This window comes from Quercus robur, chromosome 4, assembly GCF_932294415.1.
Source record: "Quercus robur chromosome 4, dhQueRobu3.1, whole genome shotgun sequence".
In the NCBI taxonomy this organism is placed as follows: Eukaryota; Viridiplantae; Streptophyta; class Magnoliopsida; order Fagales; family Fagaceae; genus Quercus; species Quercus robur.
Genome location: NC_065537.1, coordinates 65,856,189 through 65,872,255, shown reverse-complemented (window position 1 = coordinate 65,872,255; position 16,067 = coordinate 65,856,189). Strand labels below are relative to the sequence as shown.

Here is a 16,067-nt window from a genome sequence, read left to right as displayed (position 1 = left end):
AAAGGATGTACCTATAGCATCCCTGAGAAGTTTATGATACATTTAACACAGCTCAACATTGTCTCGTCAAATCATGTCAGATGAAGCACATCAATGTTGAATAGTCTTCACGTGAATAAATACGCAACCTCTTTTGCAGTACACATCACCAGCCCGCTACTGTAGCACAAGCTATAGCCATATGAAACAGCTACCTCAACGAATCACATGCACCAACAGACGCCACTGAACAATATACTGTCAACTCATATCATCTTTATTCACGTGAATACTTATACTCACATCCACCTGAATACTTGCCCTTGCAAAACCCCTATATAAAGTCCCATTTACATCTACCCTTGCAAAACATCTACACATATCGAAGTCCCATTTACATACATCTACCCTTGCAAAACTTCTACACATACCGATCTAAAGTCACATTTTCCAATGTCAATGCGTAATTGGATGCTACCTCGTTTTCCAAATAACTATAGAACACAAAGAGATTCTGACGAGAGGGAATACTATGCCGGATTGCAACAAGAGTGGGACTTTCGCGTGAACGAGTCCAACGCTCTGCACAATGATCTCCTGCAAATCGGAGCGCCTCTTGTCGAGCGTAGCTCGCTCACACTGCCACGACAAAACATGCACCAATATGAGCGTGCAGTGACGAAAATAAAAAAAGAGAACAATCTTATGATACTTCGTAGGTCCAGGTATCATATGCTACAATTGGCGGAGGAGCAAGCCGTTGCAACAAACAGGCAACTCACTCCGGCAGAACGTAACAATGTCCTCAACTACGAGGACTACCTATCAGAATGAATACCACTGTGGTGTGTGTGTGTGTGTGTGTGTGTGTGTGTGTGTGTGTGTTATGTCTATGGTTAAGTTAATAATGTTAGTGTAAGTTATTTTATGCTTTCTGTGTTATGTCGTACGTGCTTATTGAAAAACATCATGTGTGAGAATATTTGACTTTTATGACTTATGTGAGAATAATCTACATTACGAATAACGTGCATGCTTCTCATAATCAATAATAAGGTTTACATAGTACAAATGCAACCATACATATAACACATAGTTAAGCAAAATAGTTCTCCAACAAAATCTAATTACACCACGACACGACACGATTACTCTTCATCTGACATCTCCACGTCTGACTGATAAATGGGATCAGCAAGAAGTGATTGCATGAACTGTGCATGCTCGTACCACCCTTCCTGCACTGACTCTCGAATCTCGACTTGGGTCCGATATCGATTAAAACGTATCTTCATTCGATTATTTTCTTCTCTTATGCGGTTCAATGCTTTACGAAGTTCGTCGATGCTGTCTCTGGGCATTTGTGATGCGAGTCGCCGAGGCACTGGCAACTTAAAACCAACCAACTCATCATAAAACATTTGTTATTCACGAAATAACCAAGCCCACTCCTGTCTCATGGTATTGTGAACGTAAGCACTATTTCGCAAATTCGGATTGATTGGATAGCTGAACTCATCTTCCAATACCCAACAACGACCCATAGCAGTGAACACATCATGAGGCCTATAGAGTTGTGGGTTGCCAGAACCAGACATTGACACTGAATACAATAACACCAAATGATCAAGTTAACAGTGTGTATCAACTGTTGCTAAATAATGTAATCCTGCATAGAATGGTACACAACAAAGACATTCATAAAATTGTGTACTATTGCATGCTAAAAATGAAATACTAACACTAACACCAACATTTGACCATAAACAATAGACATTGTTGGTAATGTCTACACATTGTCTTCAACACTAAATGTTGTTGTAAATGTCTGACCAATGATGATTATGTGCAATACAAAATGTTGCTATAGTAAAGAAATTATTTCATTCTCTTCTCACCAACGTTTACTACAACAAATAACCAAAATCACACCAATGTACTTACTTCACATTCATTCAACCTAAAAAATCAAAATTTAGTACAATATCAAATGAAAATAACATTGCCCTAAAATTGTGATGTGAATTTTTTACCTGAGGTGATACAAATTTCAATTGAGTTTGAAGAAAGCCGTTGTTGATCCATGGAGGAGTTCCAACTCAGTTCAGCAGAAAGTCTTCAGTTCAGCAGAGAGCAAGGCACACTGAGTGGCGGAAGGTGTGCAGAAATTATAAGAGAATAACTCGACTTTACGGATATCAAGTATACTTTATAACTCGATATTCCAGGAATCGAGTTACATTGAAACACTCCACCTGACACAAAGACAGTACGAAATCAGGGTTTATAACAGTATAACTAACTCGATTTTTAAATAATCGAGTTATGTAGAGATTCAAAAAAAAAAAATGCCAGCAGTGCGGGAAAAACCTGTGTATAACTCGATTATTGGAGTATCGAGTATTTCATATAACTCGATTTTAGGATAATCGAGTTACAAAAGAGGGGCATTTCCCTATTTAGTTTCAGAATGAGGGCACAAAGATGTTTAATTTCCGAAAAAAGGGCATTTGCCCATTTTGGCCAAATTCAAAAGAGAAGAAGATGGGGGCCTCTCCTCTTCTACGTCATAGTCACGCGTCAGAATTGGATACTTCATGCATGCTTCTTCTTTATTGCTTCCTATACATCTCGGGTCTTATACGGTTGACAAGTGCTTGGGCAATTCCATCACCGCTGAGATCATCACACAGCTTACTCGTTTTCCCATTCTCCTTTTCTTGCTTGTGGAGGAAAGCTTCTTTTTTGTGTGTGGTTATTATTAAGATGAAAGCTATGTTAAGATTAATGATTATGACCATTTCGAAATGGATGTGGCCTGGCCTCATTCTCCTAGCTAAGTAAATAATGCACTCTTTTAGCTTTGATTGGTGTATGTGTGGCCATTATACATGTCAGATATGTAATAGTCAAAGAGGTTCAAATATATTGTAGGTGAAGTTATATAAATATATATATATATATATATATTTATTTATTTATTTATACATTTATAGAGGGCCGGTCCAAGGCCCCACAACAACAACAAAAAAGTCTCCACTAAAAAAAGCCCTATTTCCATCTGTTAAACGAACAAAATTTTATAAAAATATAACATTTTTTAAATAATTAGTACTTTTTTTTTAAATGATGCTAAAGATATCACAAATTTTACTATAACTTTAATTAACATATTATCAATCACATAAAAAAATAATTCAAATACAAATAAATTAAGGCTCTGTTTGTATTCGCGTTTGTTGCGTTGCGTTTCACTTTCTACGTTTTCTCCTTTTTTTTTTTTTTTTTTTTTTTTTTGGTTCACGCGTTTTGTGTCTGTTAAGCGGCTACTGTTCATGTACGGTACATGAACAGTAGCCGCAACATTTGACCAGTTTAACGTGAACAGTGCATTCGTGCACTGTTCACGGACCCACAAATTTCATTTTTTATCAATTTTTTCATTAAAAATGGGTCCCACGATACTATTCACACATTTAAAAATTATTTTGCTACAGTGTTTTCAGTTTTCAGTTTTCAGTTTCAGCAAAATAAGTTCTATCCAAACACACACTAAGTTATTAAAATTCATCAATTACAGTCATTATCACATTATATTGTGAACATTTTGTAGTATCTTTAGTATTTTTCTTTTTCATTTTTAACAAGACTTCCAAAATAGTAAACCAATAGAAATTTATAGTTTAAAACAATTGAAACCCTAAAATATTTCAAAAAAAAAAAAATGCTACAAATGTGATAGATCATCATTAATGACTAATCTCCTCTAATAGTTTGAGACTTTAATTTTTGTAAACTAATCTCTTACAAACTCACACACCAAATTAATAATATCCATCTATCTCTTTCTTTTAAAAAGAATATATAAAATCTATATTTAAATTATAACTGTATTTAACTATGCATAGTCATATATCCAAGTTAAAATAAGTTTTTTTTTTTTATATAATTTTTTTTTAGTTCTTTTTGTTTAAATTTATGGTTCAGCTATAATAATCAATCCTCTATATGAAATTAACTTTAGTTTAGTTAATATTATTCATCAATTTCTGCATTTACATCAAATTAGTCTTAATTTAATTAGTATTATATAATTTTATTTAATTAATATTTATATATAAAAAGGTCCCATATAAAATTTTCGACTAAGACCCCAAATTTTGTTAGGCCAGCCCTATGTGTGTGTGTGTATATATATATCTATATATATATCCTATTTAGAGTTTATTGTATACACAATTCAACAAAATAAAGATGCAGCCATTTAGAGTTGTTAGAATGAACTACATTAACCTTTAATTTGTATTTTCTCTATACGATATTTATTTTTTCTTTCTTTTAGATTTTAAAAATACATACTGAACTTTAACTAAAAAACAGGTTTATTGGTACGTTAAAAAAAAAAATGTTAATTGATGTTTTCGGTGGGCTGAGCTCATGTTATGACTCAACTCACGTGATAGAATATTTGTGTTAGGATATTTAGTGTTGGCTAAATTCTGTGTCAAAAAAATTCAGTTTTAATTGCACTTATTTCCTTGTATTTGAAATTTATTCATTTGTAATTATATTGTGTCAAGATAATCAAATCAAAAGAAAGTGTACAAGTAATAGAACAAGATTTCTCTCAAGTGAAAATTCAATGTCAGGCAAGTTCAATAGAGTTCAAAAAAACCTTGATGATCCGACTTGAACTCATAGAAAAATACCCAACCTGACCTAGGAATTTTTTTACTTAGTGTAAAAAAACGGTTGACCTGTACCCAACATGCTTAACTTCGAGTCAAGTCAGATTAGCCTGTGACCCGACTCAATCCAACCCGTTTTTAATGTTATTTTTTTCTTCCACGTATCATATTTAGATAGGGCAATACATCATATTCATTCTTAACAATTTTACATGAATATTTAGTACATATGGTGATGATATACCATACCTAAAAAAAAAATTGGTCTATGACATTTTGTTTTTATTTATTTATTTATATTGGTGATGGTGAACTATAGAGTGTGTAAACTTAAGAATTTATGTATTATTTACTTTTATTTTTGACTAACTAACTTTTATTTTTTTCTGTATTATACTTTTTTTTTTGCTATGATTTTGCTTTACCCTTGTTGAATTGTAATTGGTTAATTATTTGCTTGAACCTAATTTGATCAGTTTGTTAAAATTGGTATAAAACAGATACTAAGCGTCTAAACTGTGAATTTTTCAACCGATTATAAGGTCAAGCACATCAAGTGTTTGATTAAATGTTAGACACATATGTGGGCTAAATGAAAGAGCTCACTCTCATTATCTTGCAATCTAGATAAACTTGATCTTGTTTTCTAGTTATCTTGATCTTGGATTGCTCTATTTGAAGTCTATATATCATTATCCTCGATCTATATATTCCAACACACCCACACAAATGAGTGAACCTGGAGTTTGTTGGGGAGAAACTGAATACGATGAGAAATCAATGGTTTGGTGAAGAAACCCATACCAAACCTCAAAATCTCACTTTCCAATATCAAACACCTTGCAAAGGTTATCTAATGGAAGTTAACTTTCACGCGTTTACTTAGCAACATAAAAGGGAATGAAAAACAAGAACTAGCTAGAGGAGGGAATTAATTCCTTCCTACCATATACTACTTTCCTTCACTAATGAGGAGCTCCTATACTCACTCCCTCTATTTTAGTAAGTCCATAAAAATTTAGATACTCCCAGTTTAGCAGCACCAACCGAATTACTATATTTCCAAATTTTCAATCCCCTTGTTTGCTCATACCAATAGCGGAGCCAACAAATTTACTTTAGAGGAGCTGTTATTAATTTCAATCTTTTTGTTTTTTTAGAATCTTTAATTCAGTCTTATACGTAAAAAAAACACCACACACACAGACACACACACATATTGTAGTGGGCCTTTTTTACAATGTTGGGCTGGGCTGCCTCCTGCAGTATTAGACCTAAATGTTCTGAATAAAGAGTCGGGATCGGTCCAACTGCAACTCACTTTGGTCCGGCTTGTGCACAAACTATGCTCCATTTGCCAGACTTTGATCACAGGCCCATGGCAGGCAAAGCTGCTACGGGTAAGTTATAGCAAGCAAATATAATAAAGACAATACAGGAAATAGTAGACAAAATGAATAAAAGGGAGCGACAAGAGGCACCCCGTAGGCCGAAAGTAGAGAAATAAATGAGGAATAATAATAATGGGGTTATTGAATTAAAGAGAGAAAAATCAGTCTGCCATGCCAAGTAATGCTACGGAGCTAAAACCAAGAAGGTAAACCACTTCCTCAACGTGACTAATCTCCCAGGGAAAAGAAATTAATTGCTTTGAGGGAATGGGCCTAAATGGTTTATGTTCAATGAGGATCCTTTGTCTTTTTCAATAGAGAGCAGGGCTTTAAAGGGAGAGAGAAGATCAACCTATTGGTGCATGCCTGCCATTCTATACTCTCTATTCTCTATCCTTCCTAGTTTTTCCTTTCTTTCTTTTTTTCTTCCTTTTCTTTCTCAGTGTTTACTTATTTTGTTGCGATTCTCTCCTAGACGTTGCTATTACAGTGTTTTGTGATTATGATCCTGACCCTCGCCCCCTGTTGTGCACGGCAAGGCCCCTTTTTATAGTGCCCGTTGTGACTGGATTTCACTATTTTAGCCTTTAACAACCTTTATCTAGTCTGAGTGTCCTTGCCAACCACTTACTGGTTTGCCAGTCACTCAGCTACTACCACTTACCTGTGTTGGCCGTGACACCAGACAAAGAAGGTTATTTTGTTTGTTTACCTGCCGTGCTACAATGTGAGTGCTCTCTCTCTCTCTTCCTATCTCTCATGACATGCACCTAGTGGTCCTTGCTCATCCTTGCTTTCTTTGAGTGGTATGTCATCCCAGTAAGACGTTTCCCCCAAAAGAACTTGAGCAGGAACCCCAAAATAGGTTTCCCCTCTCCCCACCGCCAGACCATGCCCTCTTACCTCTGACCCATGACCTCACCACTTCCTGTATTGGCTAGGTACAAGCTAGTGATGTCTAGGCCTTGCGCGTGCTTCACTTCCATGTATATCCGAAATGTGCCTACTGCTCACACGTCCGCCGTGGTCTGGAGAATTGTCTGCACATCCTGCTGCCCATCCTTGGCTTCTTATGGCATGAACCATTTTCTAGCTTCTCATTCTTTAAAGCCTGCTCCTTCTAGGGCTGAGCTTTTGCTTAGCCATGGGCTTTTGCTCCTTTAGCCCACTCTCTTGCTTTTTTCTGCAGTCTTTGTGTATCCTGCCGTACTGCTCTGCCATTCCTACTGTCGCGTTATTTGACTTGAGTCTGCTGGGCCTCTCTAGGCTTGTTTCTTATTCTACCCTCAATGACTCAGTATAGTCATTTGGGCTTTTTTGGTTACATTGGGCATCCTTGGCCCATTTACTTTCCTTGGGCCCTTTTGGCCATTTTCCTAACTTTGCATTCCTATGGGTTTTTACTAACTCCTTTGGGCTTCCTTGGCCCAATTACCTTATCTTTCATACTTGGGGCTCATGGACTTTCCATCAATGCCTTACTTTCCTTATTTTCATTACTTCGGGTTTGCTGTGGCCCATTCTCACTTTTCTACATCACATACTGCCCATGGGTTTGCTTCTTCTCTCTTTCCGGGCTCCTTTAAGCCCGTCTACTTCCTTAAGACCCATTTGTTTATTTCATGGGCTTACAATCCATTATTCCTGTCATTTGGGCTTAATGGTTTTTCAATCCACTTACTAACTCTTTTCTGCCCATGTTGCTGGGCTTCTTCTTTCTTTGGGCTTCCGAAAATGATCATCAACACATAGACACACACACACACACACACACACATATATATATATATATATATATATATTTATATATTATGAATTGAATTGAATTATTTTATATTCGAAATATTAAATATAAGAAAAATAACCCACACAGTAATTATCTCCAAAATAAAGTTCATTTAAAAAGAAATCACTTTGAACTATGACAAATTGCTTCAGTGTAAGATGTTTACAATGAATATTCAAAATTATAAAAAATAATCCTTTTATATAATATTGAATCATTATGAATTTATAATGTATAAAAATAAAAATAAAAAACTAATTACAACATTATTTTTATAGGTAAGTTATACATGCATCCAGAGGATCTTAAATCTACATCTTCACACTCTATGTAAAACTTACAAAGAAAGAAGGTACTAGTTGAGCTTGAGCTCACTAACTCCGTCATTATCTTTTATATTTATAATAATTTAAAGAATTTATTTTATATTTGATATTCTGAATTTTTTATCCTTTCATAAGCAAAAGAAAATTTTATATATATCACATCAATTGATATATATACTTTAAGAGGATTATGGCTTAATTTGTTTGGGTGTGCTTATATATACATATGGTTATTCTAACAAGGATACTAAAATTTTAATTATTTTGAGAGGGTGAAATGCTAGTTTTCTTTAAAATTACATTTGAATATAACTATATTTACGTATGTAATAAAAAAATAGATTCAAAAACTTGGGTGGCCTTGGCCACCTTGGTCTCTATGTGACTCCATCACCTGCTCATAAGAAAAATATTATCTACTTAAAGCTCACTCTCACCTCTTCTTTACTGTACCTTCTCTCACCTACCTCACGTCATCTTCTATGCCTCATTTGATATGTTTTAAGAAACATTAATTTTCGCATTTATAAAATTTCTTTATTTTTTCCAATTTTATGCTTTACTAATGTATTACTAAATCTTATAACTTAACTAATATCTCTTGGTGTTTCCAACGAAGATATTCATGATTCAAATCTTTCATCTCTCATTTGATTTCACTTTATTTATTTATTGGTGGATATTTTTTGTTTATATATTGTTACTAAATATATTGATTGACTCTAATCTAGAGTTGAAAACACTTATTTGAACATTGTGAAATATATTTAACCTTATTACTAAATATATTTGTTTGGCCTTCTAACAAAAAGCTCACATTTTTCATCATCTCTTTACTTTGAAGCCTACTTATTTGAGAAAAGAATACTATTTTCTTTTTTTAACTTTCATCACTCATTGAATTATTTTTTTGTCTAAACTCTTAAGGAAACACCACGGTAACTTAAGAGTAACCCATACAACGTGTGATTCAGTAACAAAAGGACCCTAACAGGTATTAAATTAGAGTATGCTTAGTAGTGTAAATGTGTAATCCCATAAGCTTATTTTGGTGATTAATAGGTATCATTAGAAGAAAATATGAAGATAATGAAACTGAAATAAAATATTCAAGATAATATTCTGGGATTACAAACTTCAGAAACATTTAACAATAAGACAATTAATAAGGGGGAAAAAAACTACATGATTCATTTATGTAGGAAACAGCAAGACTGGCATACACATTGTTGGGTGTATCCATTCATCTGTGGATTTGATGCAGATTAACTTCACAATTGCACGGCCTTACGGTCTTGTTCTTTTATTTAAATCCAAAACGAAGATGAGGCAGACCAAGATGGACAAGAAAGCACCATATATACCTAAGGGAAAGGAAAATTCGACCAAAAATTATTGGTGTGAAGTGAGTAGGGTAGCATGTCATCGTTCCTTCCAAAACCCATGTTGTCATTTGATTTCAGCAAATCCATCAGCCACTGTTGATTCTGTGATGAATCAGTAGCCAAATCTGTATTGGTGTTCCTTGCTGCAGCCTCATCATTGAACATGTCCTGCTTGGTAGTCCTACTAGCATGGCTTGTCATGGTCACAACTTGTGGAGCTGGAGCAGCAGCAGGAGGAGGAGGAGGAGGAGGAGGAGGAACCGCTTGTTGTTCAAGCAATGACTTAATTTTCTCATCAATCTCCTTTATGCTTTTGTCGATTACCCAACCCAAGTCGTTCAAATCAACAATATTCAGATTCTGTAGCCCTTCACCAACCAAGCTCCTATACATGACTTGGGTCATTTCCTTCTCTCGGTTATCTCTTTGTTGTTTCTTCAATTGTTCCTCGGACTTGGCAATCCTTTGCCTCAGGAAACTCTCTTGGTTCACCATTTTTTTACTCTGATCCATCTCGGGCATCATCTTAAACTTTGCAATTATGTTTTGGACTTCCATGGGGGATGGCCAGACCTCAGGTTGTGTGTCATAGGGGCTGTAGATTATGGCACAAGTCTTGATATCACAGAGGGTACTAAGCTCACTTACCTTTTTCAAAAGCCCCTTCTTCCTTTTCTTGAAGGTGGCCTTCCTAGAACTATCATTTGTGATGTATGCAAGCTTAACTTTCTTTCTAGTCATGGCTAGCTAGAGATGATTTCACAAGGAAAATATGGGATAGATGAAGGTTAGGCAGGTTCTTGTGGAAATGTTTCCTCAAAAAGCAGGTATATATAGAGTTCAAAAAGATGCCACTGTTAATGTAGAAAATCACGTGGTTCAATTACCAGAGATATGACTGGTTGGATAATTAATGACCTTTTAAGATTCTAATAATAAGGAACATTCATTTAGGTTTCTGAATTTATTGTAGACATTATGTCTAAACCTGGCTATTAATGAGATTTTATTTATAGTACTCTAATGTGATCTTCTCCTTTTAATTTGAATTTGAAATTTTTATTTCATGGTTAAAGTTTAATTTCTAGTACATCCAAATGTCATTAAAAAGAAAAAATTACTTGAAAACCAGCTTGAATGAAAATTAATGATAATTTATCAATGTATATTTTTAGTCAACTTACCTATTTAATGAGTCAAGTGATTTGTTTAAAATAAATTAAAAAAAAAAAAATATATATATATATATATATATAGAGAGAGAGAGAGAGAGAGAGAGAGAGAGAGAGAGAGAGAGAGAGAGAATGATTGCATGAATCGGAGGAGATTCTTCTAAACAAGTTTAAAGAAAAACTTCATCCCATTAAATGATAATTGATCATTTTAAATGTGGTACGGATGAACCGAAGTTTACCCATTTGTCTTGACCTAATATACATCGTGATGACTATTGAGCATACAATACCGGTTCAAATCTTATCCTTTGATGTAATGAAAAAAAAAAATTAACAATATATTAAAAAGGGTACTTGATTTAATTTTCGGGTTAAATTCAAGTTGGCATGAATTCAAGTCGGCATGGAGGTTTTTCCAGGTTAAAATATTTAAATAAGTCATATTTGGTATACTAGAATAGCACCTATCTTACTCATTTACGTCTCTAACAAGTACATTGTATATGAGATTATCTGTAAAGATCACAAAAGGATTTTGTGCAACTCAATAGAAAAGCTCGATCCACTCTGTGATGAATCATATAAGTTTCTCTTGCGCTTTCAAATAGGTTCAAGGAGCAAAGCTTCTAGAGCAGATAGCTCCATATCTAAGAAATTAGAAATTGGCTTTAATTGCCTAATTAGTATTAACGATCAGAATCTTGAGTGGTGATACTGGCTGAGGCTGTGGTGCCTTTGAGACAATCAATTATTTTAAAATTATTGAAGAATATTTCTAGCAAAAAGAATTAGATTGAGATTAGATGCAATACCTTAAATATTGCACTTGATAAAATTGCACTCAGTGGTTGAGATTAAAAGTTAAAAGAAACAATTTTCTAAGTGAGAATAATAAAAACAAATTGTAAGAGAGATATGGGGTAACTGCACCCGGTGTAATACCCGATATTGTACTGGATCTAAATCCAAAAGAAATTATCGAAAAATATATGTTGTTATGTAGGACAACTCATCATGATTAAATGATGGATTCTAAGAATCACAAGTCATAACAGTAGGTGCTGTACTGACTAAGTTTGTAGCTCAATCATAATAAGTTTCATTCTTCTTTCCTTTTCTTGGTCACCATAAAATATAAAAGATATTGATATATACAAATTAATTGTTTGGAAGGAGAGTCTTTCTCCAGAAACCTACTATTCCATGCCAACTCAAAGCTTGATAAGAAGATCTCACCAGCGGAAAAATATTAAAACTCAACTTTTTCTTCTAAATTGTCAATAAGAATATTTGACCCAGAATTAAACCCCATAGAACCGGGCAAATGTCACCGGAAGGTTACTTTTTTTACTTCCCTTCACAAGTGTAATTTTGCATCTTATTTCACAACATTCCAAAATAATAATTAAAGAATGGATATCATAAGTTTAAATTTTACTCATTAAATTAAAACAGAGATAAAATGATATTAGTGAAATCGTTATAGTAAGAAAAAGAAAATATATAATCTCTTTTTGGAAGAAATTTTGGAAGTAAAATTAATGACTAAATTTTGGATAGTTATGTCCTTCATTATAGAGATAGAAAGGGTGTACATGTATATGCCTCACTGACCTTTAAGTCTCATGAAAAAAGTATCTTTTGAGGATCATTGTTATGTTCTTGTAATGGAAACATAATTACATGATTGTTTTTGTAAGATGAGTTAGAAATTTGGTAATTAAAAGCATAATCACATAATTAATAATCATATTTGGATTTCATTTAATAGTTAATTAAGGTCCATAATCAAGTTCTAGCCACATAAATGTGAATGCTCTATGTCACAGATTGACTAGTTAACTAAATTTTTACTGGTGAGAATTAATCGTAAGACATCTACTAGAAAACTTTGTTCTATTTTCAATAAATATATATATATATATATATATATCTATATATAACTTTTTTTTAGAGATTTGCATTCTAATAAACTTTTTAATCACATTTGAAAGAAGAAAACTAGTCACAAATGGAATTTACATTCCTCCATCTGCTCCCCCCTCCCCCCAAACAAAAATAAATAAATATGGTTGTGTGTGTAATTCATCTATGTGCTTTATATTTTGTTCCCTCCTTTGTAATTAAAGAAAGAAGGAATCATTTAAAAAAATGAGTAATGTTATTCTCATTATTAATATGCCATTCTCGATCATTCTCTAATTTATCTTCATCGTTAATTTTTTTTTTTAAACAAAATAAGAAATTTAGCATAAACTGATAATAGTGAAATTATGAAAAGTGTATAAACAAAATATTTTGTTCACTTGTTCATTGCTGAATCTTTTGGACTAATATATTTGTCACTTACACGTTGAATCAAGATGATTGTCAAGATCAAGATCTTACATAGGATCATTGAGAGGGTTTTGAAGATTGGATCAAGAATCGTAGAGCTCAACTAAATGTAAAAAATGAAAGAATAAATTTAAGAATTATTATAGAGAAAAAGGAAAAGAATAGCAACTAAATGTAAAAATGATTGACAATAAATTGATAAACCAAAACAAGATTGACAGCCTCATTTTACGTATGCTCTACTTTTAAGCTATATTTTATCAAGCTGTCATCTATACTTGGGGCAAAGACAAACCCTAATAAAAAAAATAGCTTGGAAAACAACTAGAATGAGTTTTTTTTTTTTTTTTTTTTTTTTTTTTTATGTAATCTCCATACTCGTTAATAATATATGTTCAAAAACATTATTCCTTGAATAGTTAACATAAAAGGTTAAATAGTCATCAAACAAAGTTGATTTTTTTTTTTTTTTGATATGTAATCTCCATACTTGTTTATAATATATGTTCGAAAACATTATTCCTTGAATAGTTAACACAAAAGGTTAAATAGTCCTCAAACAAAGTTGATTTTGATTTTTTTTTTTTTTTTTTTTTTTTTTTTGAGAAACAAACACACACACGCGCATAAGGGAGAGAGAAATGAGTTTTAACATAAAGGCACATCACAATTTCACTCAAAAGCCATGGTAACTTTTAAGGGATAAACAAAGTTGATTTGATCTATATTTTTACCATCAATAAAAAAAAATTAAAATTAAAAGCTCCTAGTATCAACAATAATTCTTGACTTGGCATGCATTTCAAATAAGGAATTTTAGGGCTCCATTTTATGGCTTTAGCAAAAATAGCAATTGGGAACTGAAGGAAATTATGTTTTCCTTTAAAGTTTTACAATTTTTTTTCAATTTATGGACTTTAGGCTGATTGGAGGTTGAATTTTCTCATATTAAATGACCAATAACAAGAAAATGCCATCGAAAATAAATGTGGTAGAATTGTGTGGAATTAGAGTAGGATCATGATTTTGTTTGATCCTACGATCCACCTCTTAAGTCTTAATTAACCATGCATTGATTCTAATTTACAAACAATCCTAGTATGATTTGAATTGATCCTATGATGAAAGATCGTATAATTTTATTATCGTACAATCTTAGACTGTAATTTTTATAACCATAGCTATTCCAATTAGAAAGATACATAGAAAATTACGTCCAAATGCATGGTTTTGTCCTGCCCTATCATTTTAATTAAAATAAGGCACATAAATGCAAATAACAAAATAGAAATGCATGAATTTCATAGCATCATACAAGGAAAACACCATGTTTTAAAGACAATAATATAGTCATTTCTATTTCAAATAAATCCATTTAATAGTTCAAACTAAATATTACATATTAGTATATAGTGCCATGACATTGAAAATGTTGAATTATGTAGCACTATATACACTATTAAATATAAAAAATAACATTTTAACTGTGAAATTGTTTCTCTCCATTTCACTTTAAATCAACATGAAATTCAATTTAGTATTTGAATGGTTACAATTTAGAAAAGCTTTTTAACTGGGGGAGCTTGGGCATTGTTAGAAGGAGTAATTCCAGCTGCGTTGATAGTAGGTGGAGACTGATCAGCTGGGCCATGATCGAGGCTCCTATTTCCCGTTGCCATAGTACAATGGTCAGCTGGGTCACGATTGGTGCCACTTGCATTTGGCTTGATAGCTGCATTTTTTGCTGCCTCCCTCTCTACCTTTTGCCCAGCCTTGGCCACATGCAGTTCCATCTCGGCTTCAGCCTCTTTTGCCAGCCTAACCTCATGAGCAACATCCATTCTGGCTTTTGCTATACTCTTTTCAGCCTACATATATCGAGTCCATAATTAGTGAGAAAAGTGATTCACATTACATCATACACTAGATACGAATAGCATAAGAGAGAGAGAGAGAGAGAAGGCTTTTGTCATTGATCGTGTACTCAAGGTGTATTTAGTATTGAATTACAAACAAATATTAGGAAAGGGTAAGGTTTGGATTTAGTGCTTGTATACTAGATCCATTCAGATATTGACTAAATAACAATTGTTTGACACATGTTCATATCTCAATAGTCTCATACACAATTAAGAAAACTGGACTCAAGCAAGTTTCATTAAGAAAAAAATCATGTGCAACCCTATTAACAAAAGCTTTTACCCATAAAAACATGTATTACATCTTATAATTATATATTTAAATTAATATTACTTAATATATGTCCTTTAAAATACAAAAGTGAGAAAAGATGGAGGAGAAGAAATTGCTTGAAAGACCCTTAAAAGTTATTAATAATTGTTTGTTCCTACCTTCTCTTCAGCCTTTGCCTGGGATTTGACCTTGCGCATCTCACTCATATCATGTAGCTTGTCCTTCACAGCCTGCATTTTTTCCCACTGTTCTAGTCTCCTTCACAATCTCTAAACAATTCACTTATTATCACCTTAAAGCAAAGTAGCAAACACAAATCACAATGCCAAAAAGAACACCATATATGACACATAAATATAGAAATGGATAATGATACTGGTTGACAAATTCTTCTCACACTATCTTTGTTTCTCTCTATGTTATGGCCCTAAAGTTGATACGTGTAATACATGTAATATTGCAGACGTTCAATACTAAATTGTGGGTGAAATTTAGAGGAGACTCCGTACTCATTAGTCTAAACCGCAAATAACAATTCAATAATAGAAAATTTACTGAAAAAATGTGGACATCCACGTAGTCCTTCCAACCAATAAAAAGTAGCTATTTTTTTAATCAATATTGAATTTTATGTGGTCCTCCCAACCAGTAAAAAGTATCTTTTTTTTTTTTTTTATCAATATTTAATTTCAAGGAGTTTGCATTTTACATTAGTTTACATATATTGGTTAATAAGATAATGTGTATGGATCATTTACACCAGCTCATATAAAAATTTTATTTTAGCATAATTAAGAACTTAGTTTT

The 16,067-nt window shown here is 33.0% G+C and overlaps 2 protein-coding genes and 1 long non-coding RNA gene across 3 annotated transcripts; all 3 read right to left on the bottom strand.

Annotated features, from left to right (window-relative positions):
• Positions 1–987: 987 nt before the first annotated feature.
• Positions 988–2,082, bottom strand: LOC126724520 (uncharacterized). The gene is made up of 2 exons (XR_007655017.1): positions 2,013–2,082; positions 988–1,582 (listed from the first exon to the last, which is right to left on the bottom strand). It is a non-coding gene; the product is annotated as an uncharacterized LOC126724520 (long non-coding RNA).
• A 7,452-nt stretch (positions 2,083–9,534) lies between these two features.
• LOC126722412 (agamous-like MADS-box protein AGL80) lies at positions 9,535–10,296 on the bottom strand. The gene is made up of 2 exons (XM_050425565.1): positions 9,763–10,296; positions 9,535–9,726 (listed from the first exon to the last, which is right to left on the bottom strand). Exons 1-2 carry the CDS (start codon positions 10,294–10,296, stop codon positions 9,535–9,537), a joined length of 726 nt encoding a protein of 241 aa, XP_050281522.1.
• A 4,208-nt stretch (positions 10,297–14,504) lies between these two features.
• LOC126723404 (late embryogenesis abundant protein 6) lies at positions 14,505–15,618 on the bottom strand. Its single transcript, XM_050426795.1, has 2 exons — positions 15,419–15,618; positions 14,505–14,935 (listed from the first exon to the last, which is right to left on the bottom strand). The coding sequence occupies exons 1-2, from the start codon at positions 15,494–15,496 to the stop codon at positions 14,624–14,626; spliced, it is 390 nt and encodes a 129-aa protein (XP_050282752.1). The 5' UTR covers positions 15,497–15,618; the 3' UTR covers positions 14,505–14,623.
• Between the last annotated feature and the right edge of the window lie 449 nt (positions 15,619–16,067).

Coding starts and splice junctions, on each gene's coding strand:
- LOC126722412 (XM_050425565.1), bottom strand. CDS start 10,296: ATGACTAGAAAGAAAGTTAAGCTTGCATACATCACAAATGATAGTTCT. Junction 9,727..9,762: donor CTGCTCCAGCTCCACAAGTT/GTGACCATGACA, acceptor AGGACTACCAAG/CAGGACATGTTCAATGATGA.
- LOC126723404 (XM_050426795.1), bottom strand. CDS start 15,496: ATGCAGGCTGTGAAGGACAAGCTACATGATATGAGTGAGATGCGCAAG. Junction 14,936..15,418: donor AGGCAAAGGCTGAAGAGAAG/GTAGGAACAAAC, acceptor CGATATATGTAG/GCTGAAAAGAGTATAGCAAA.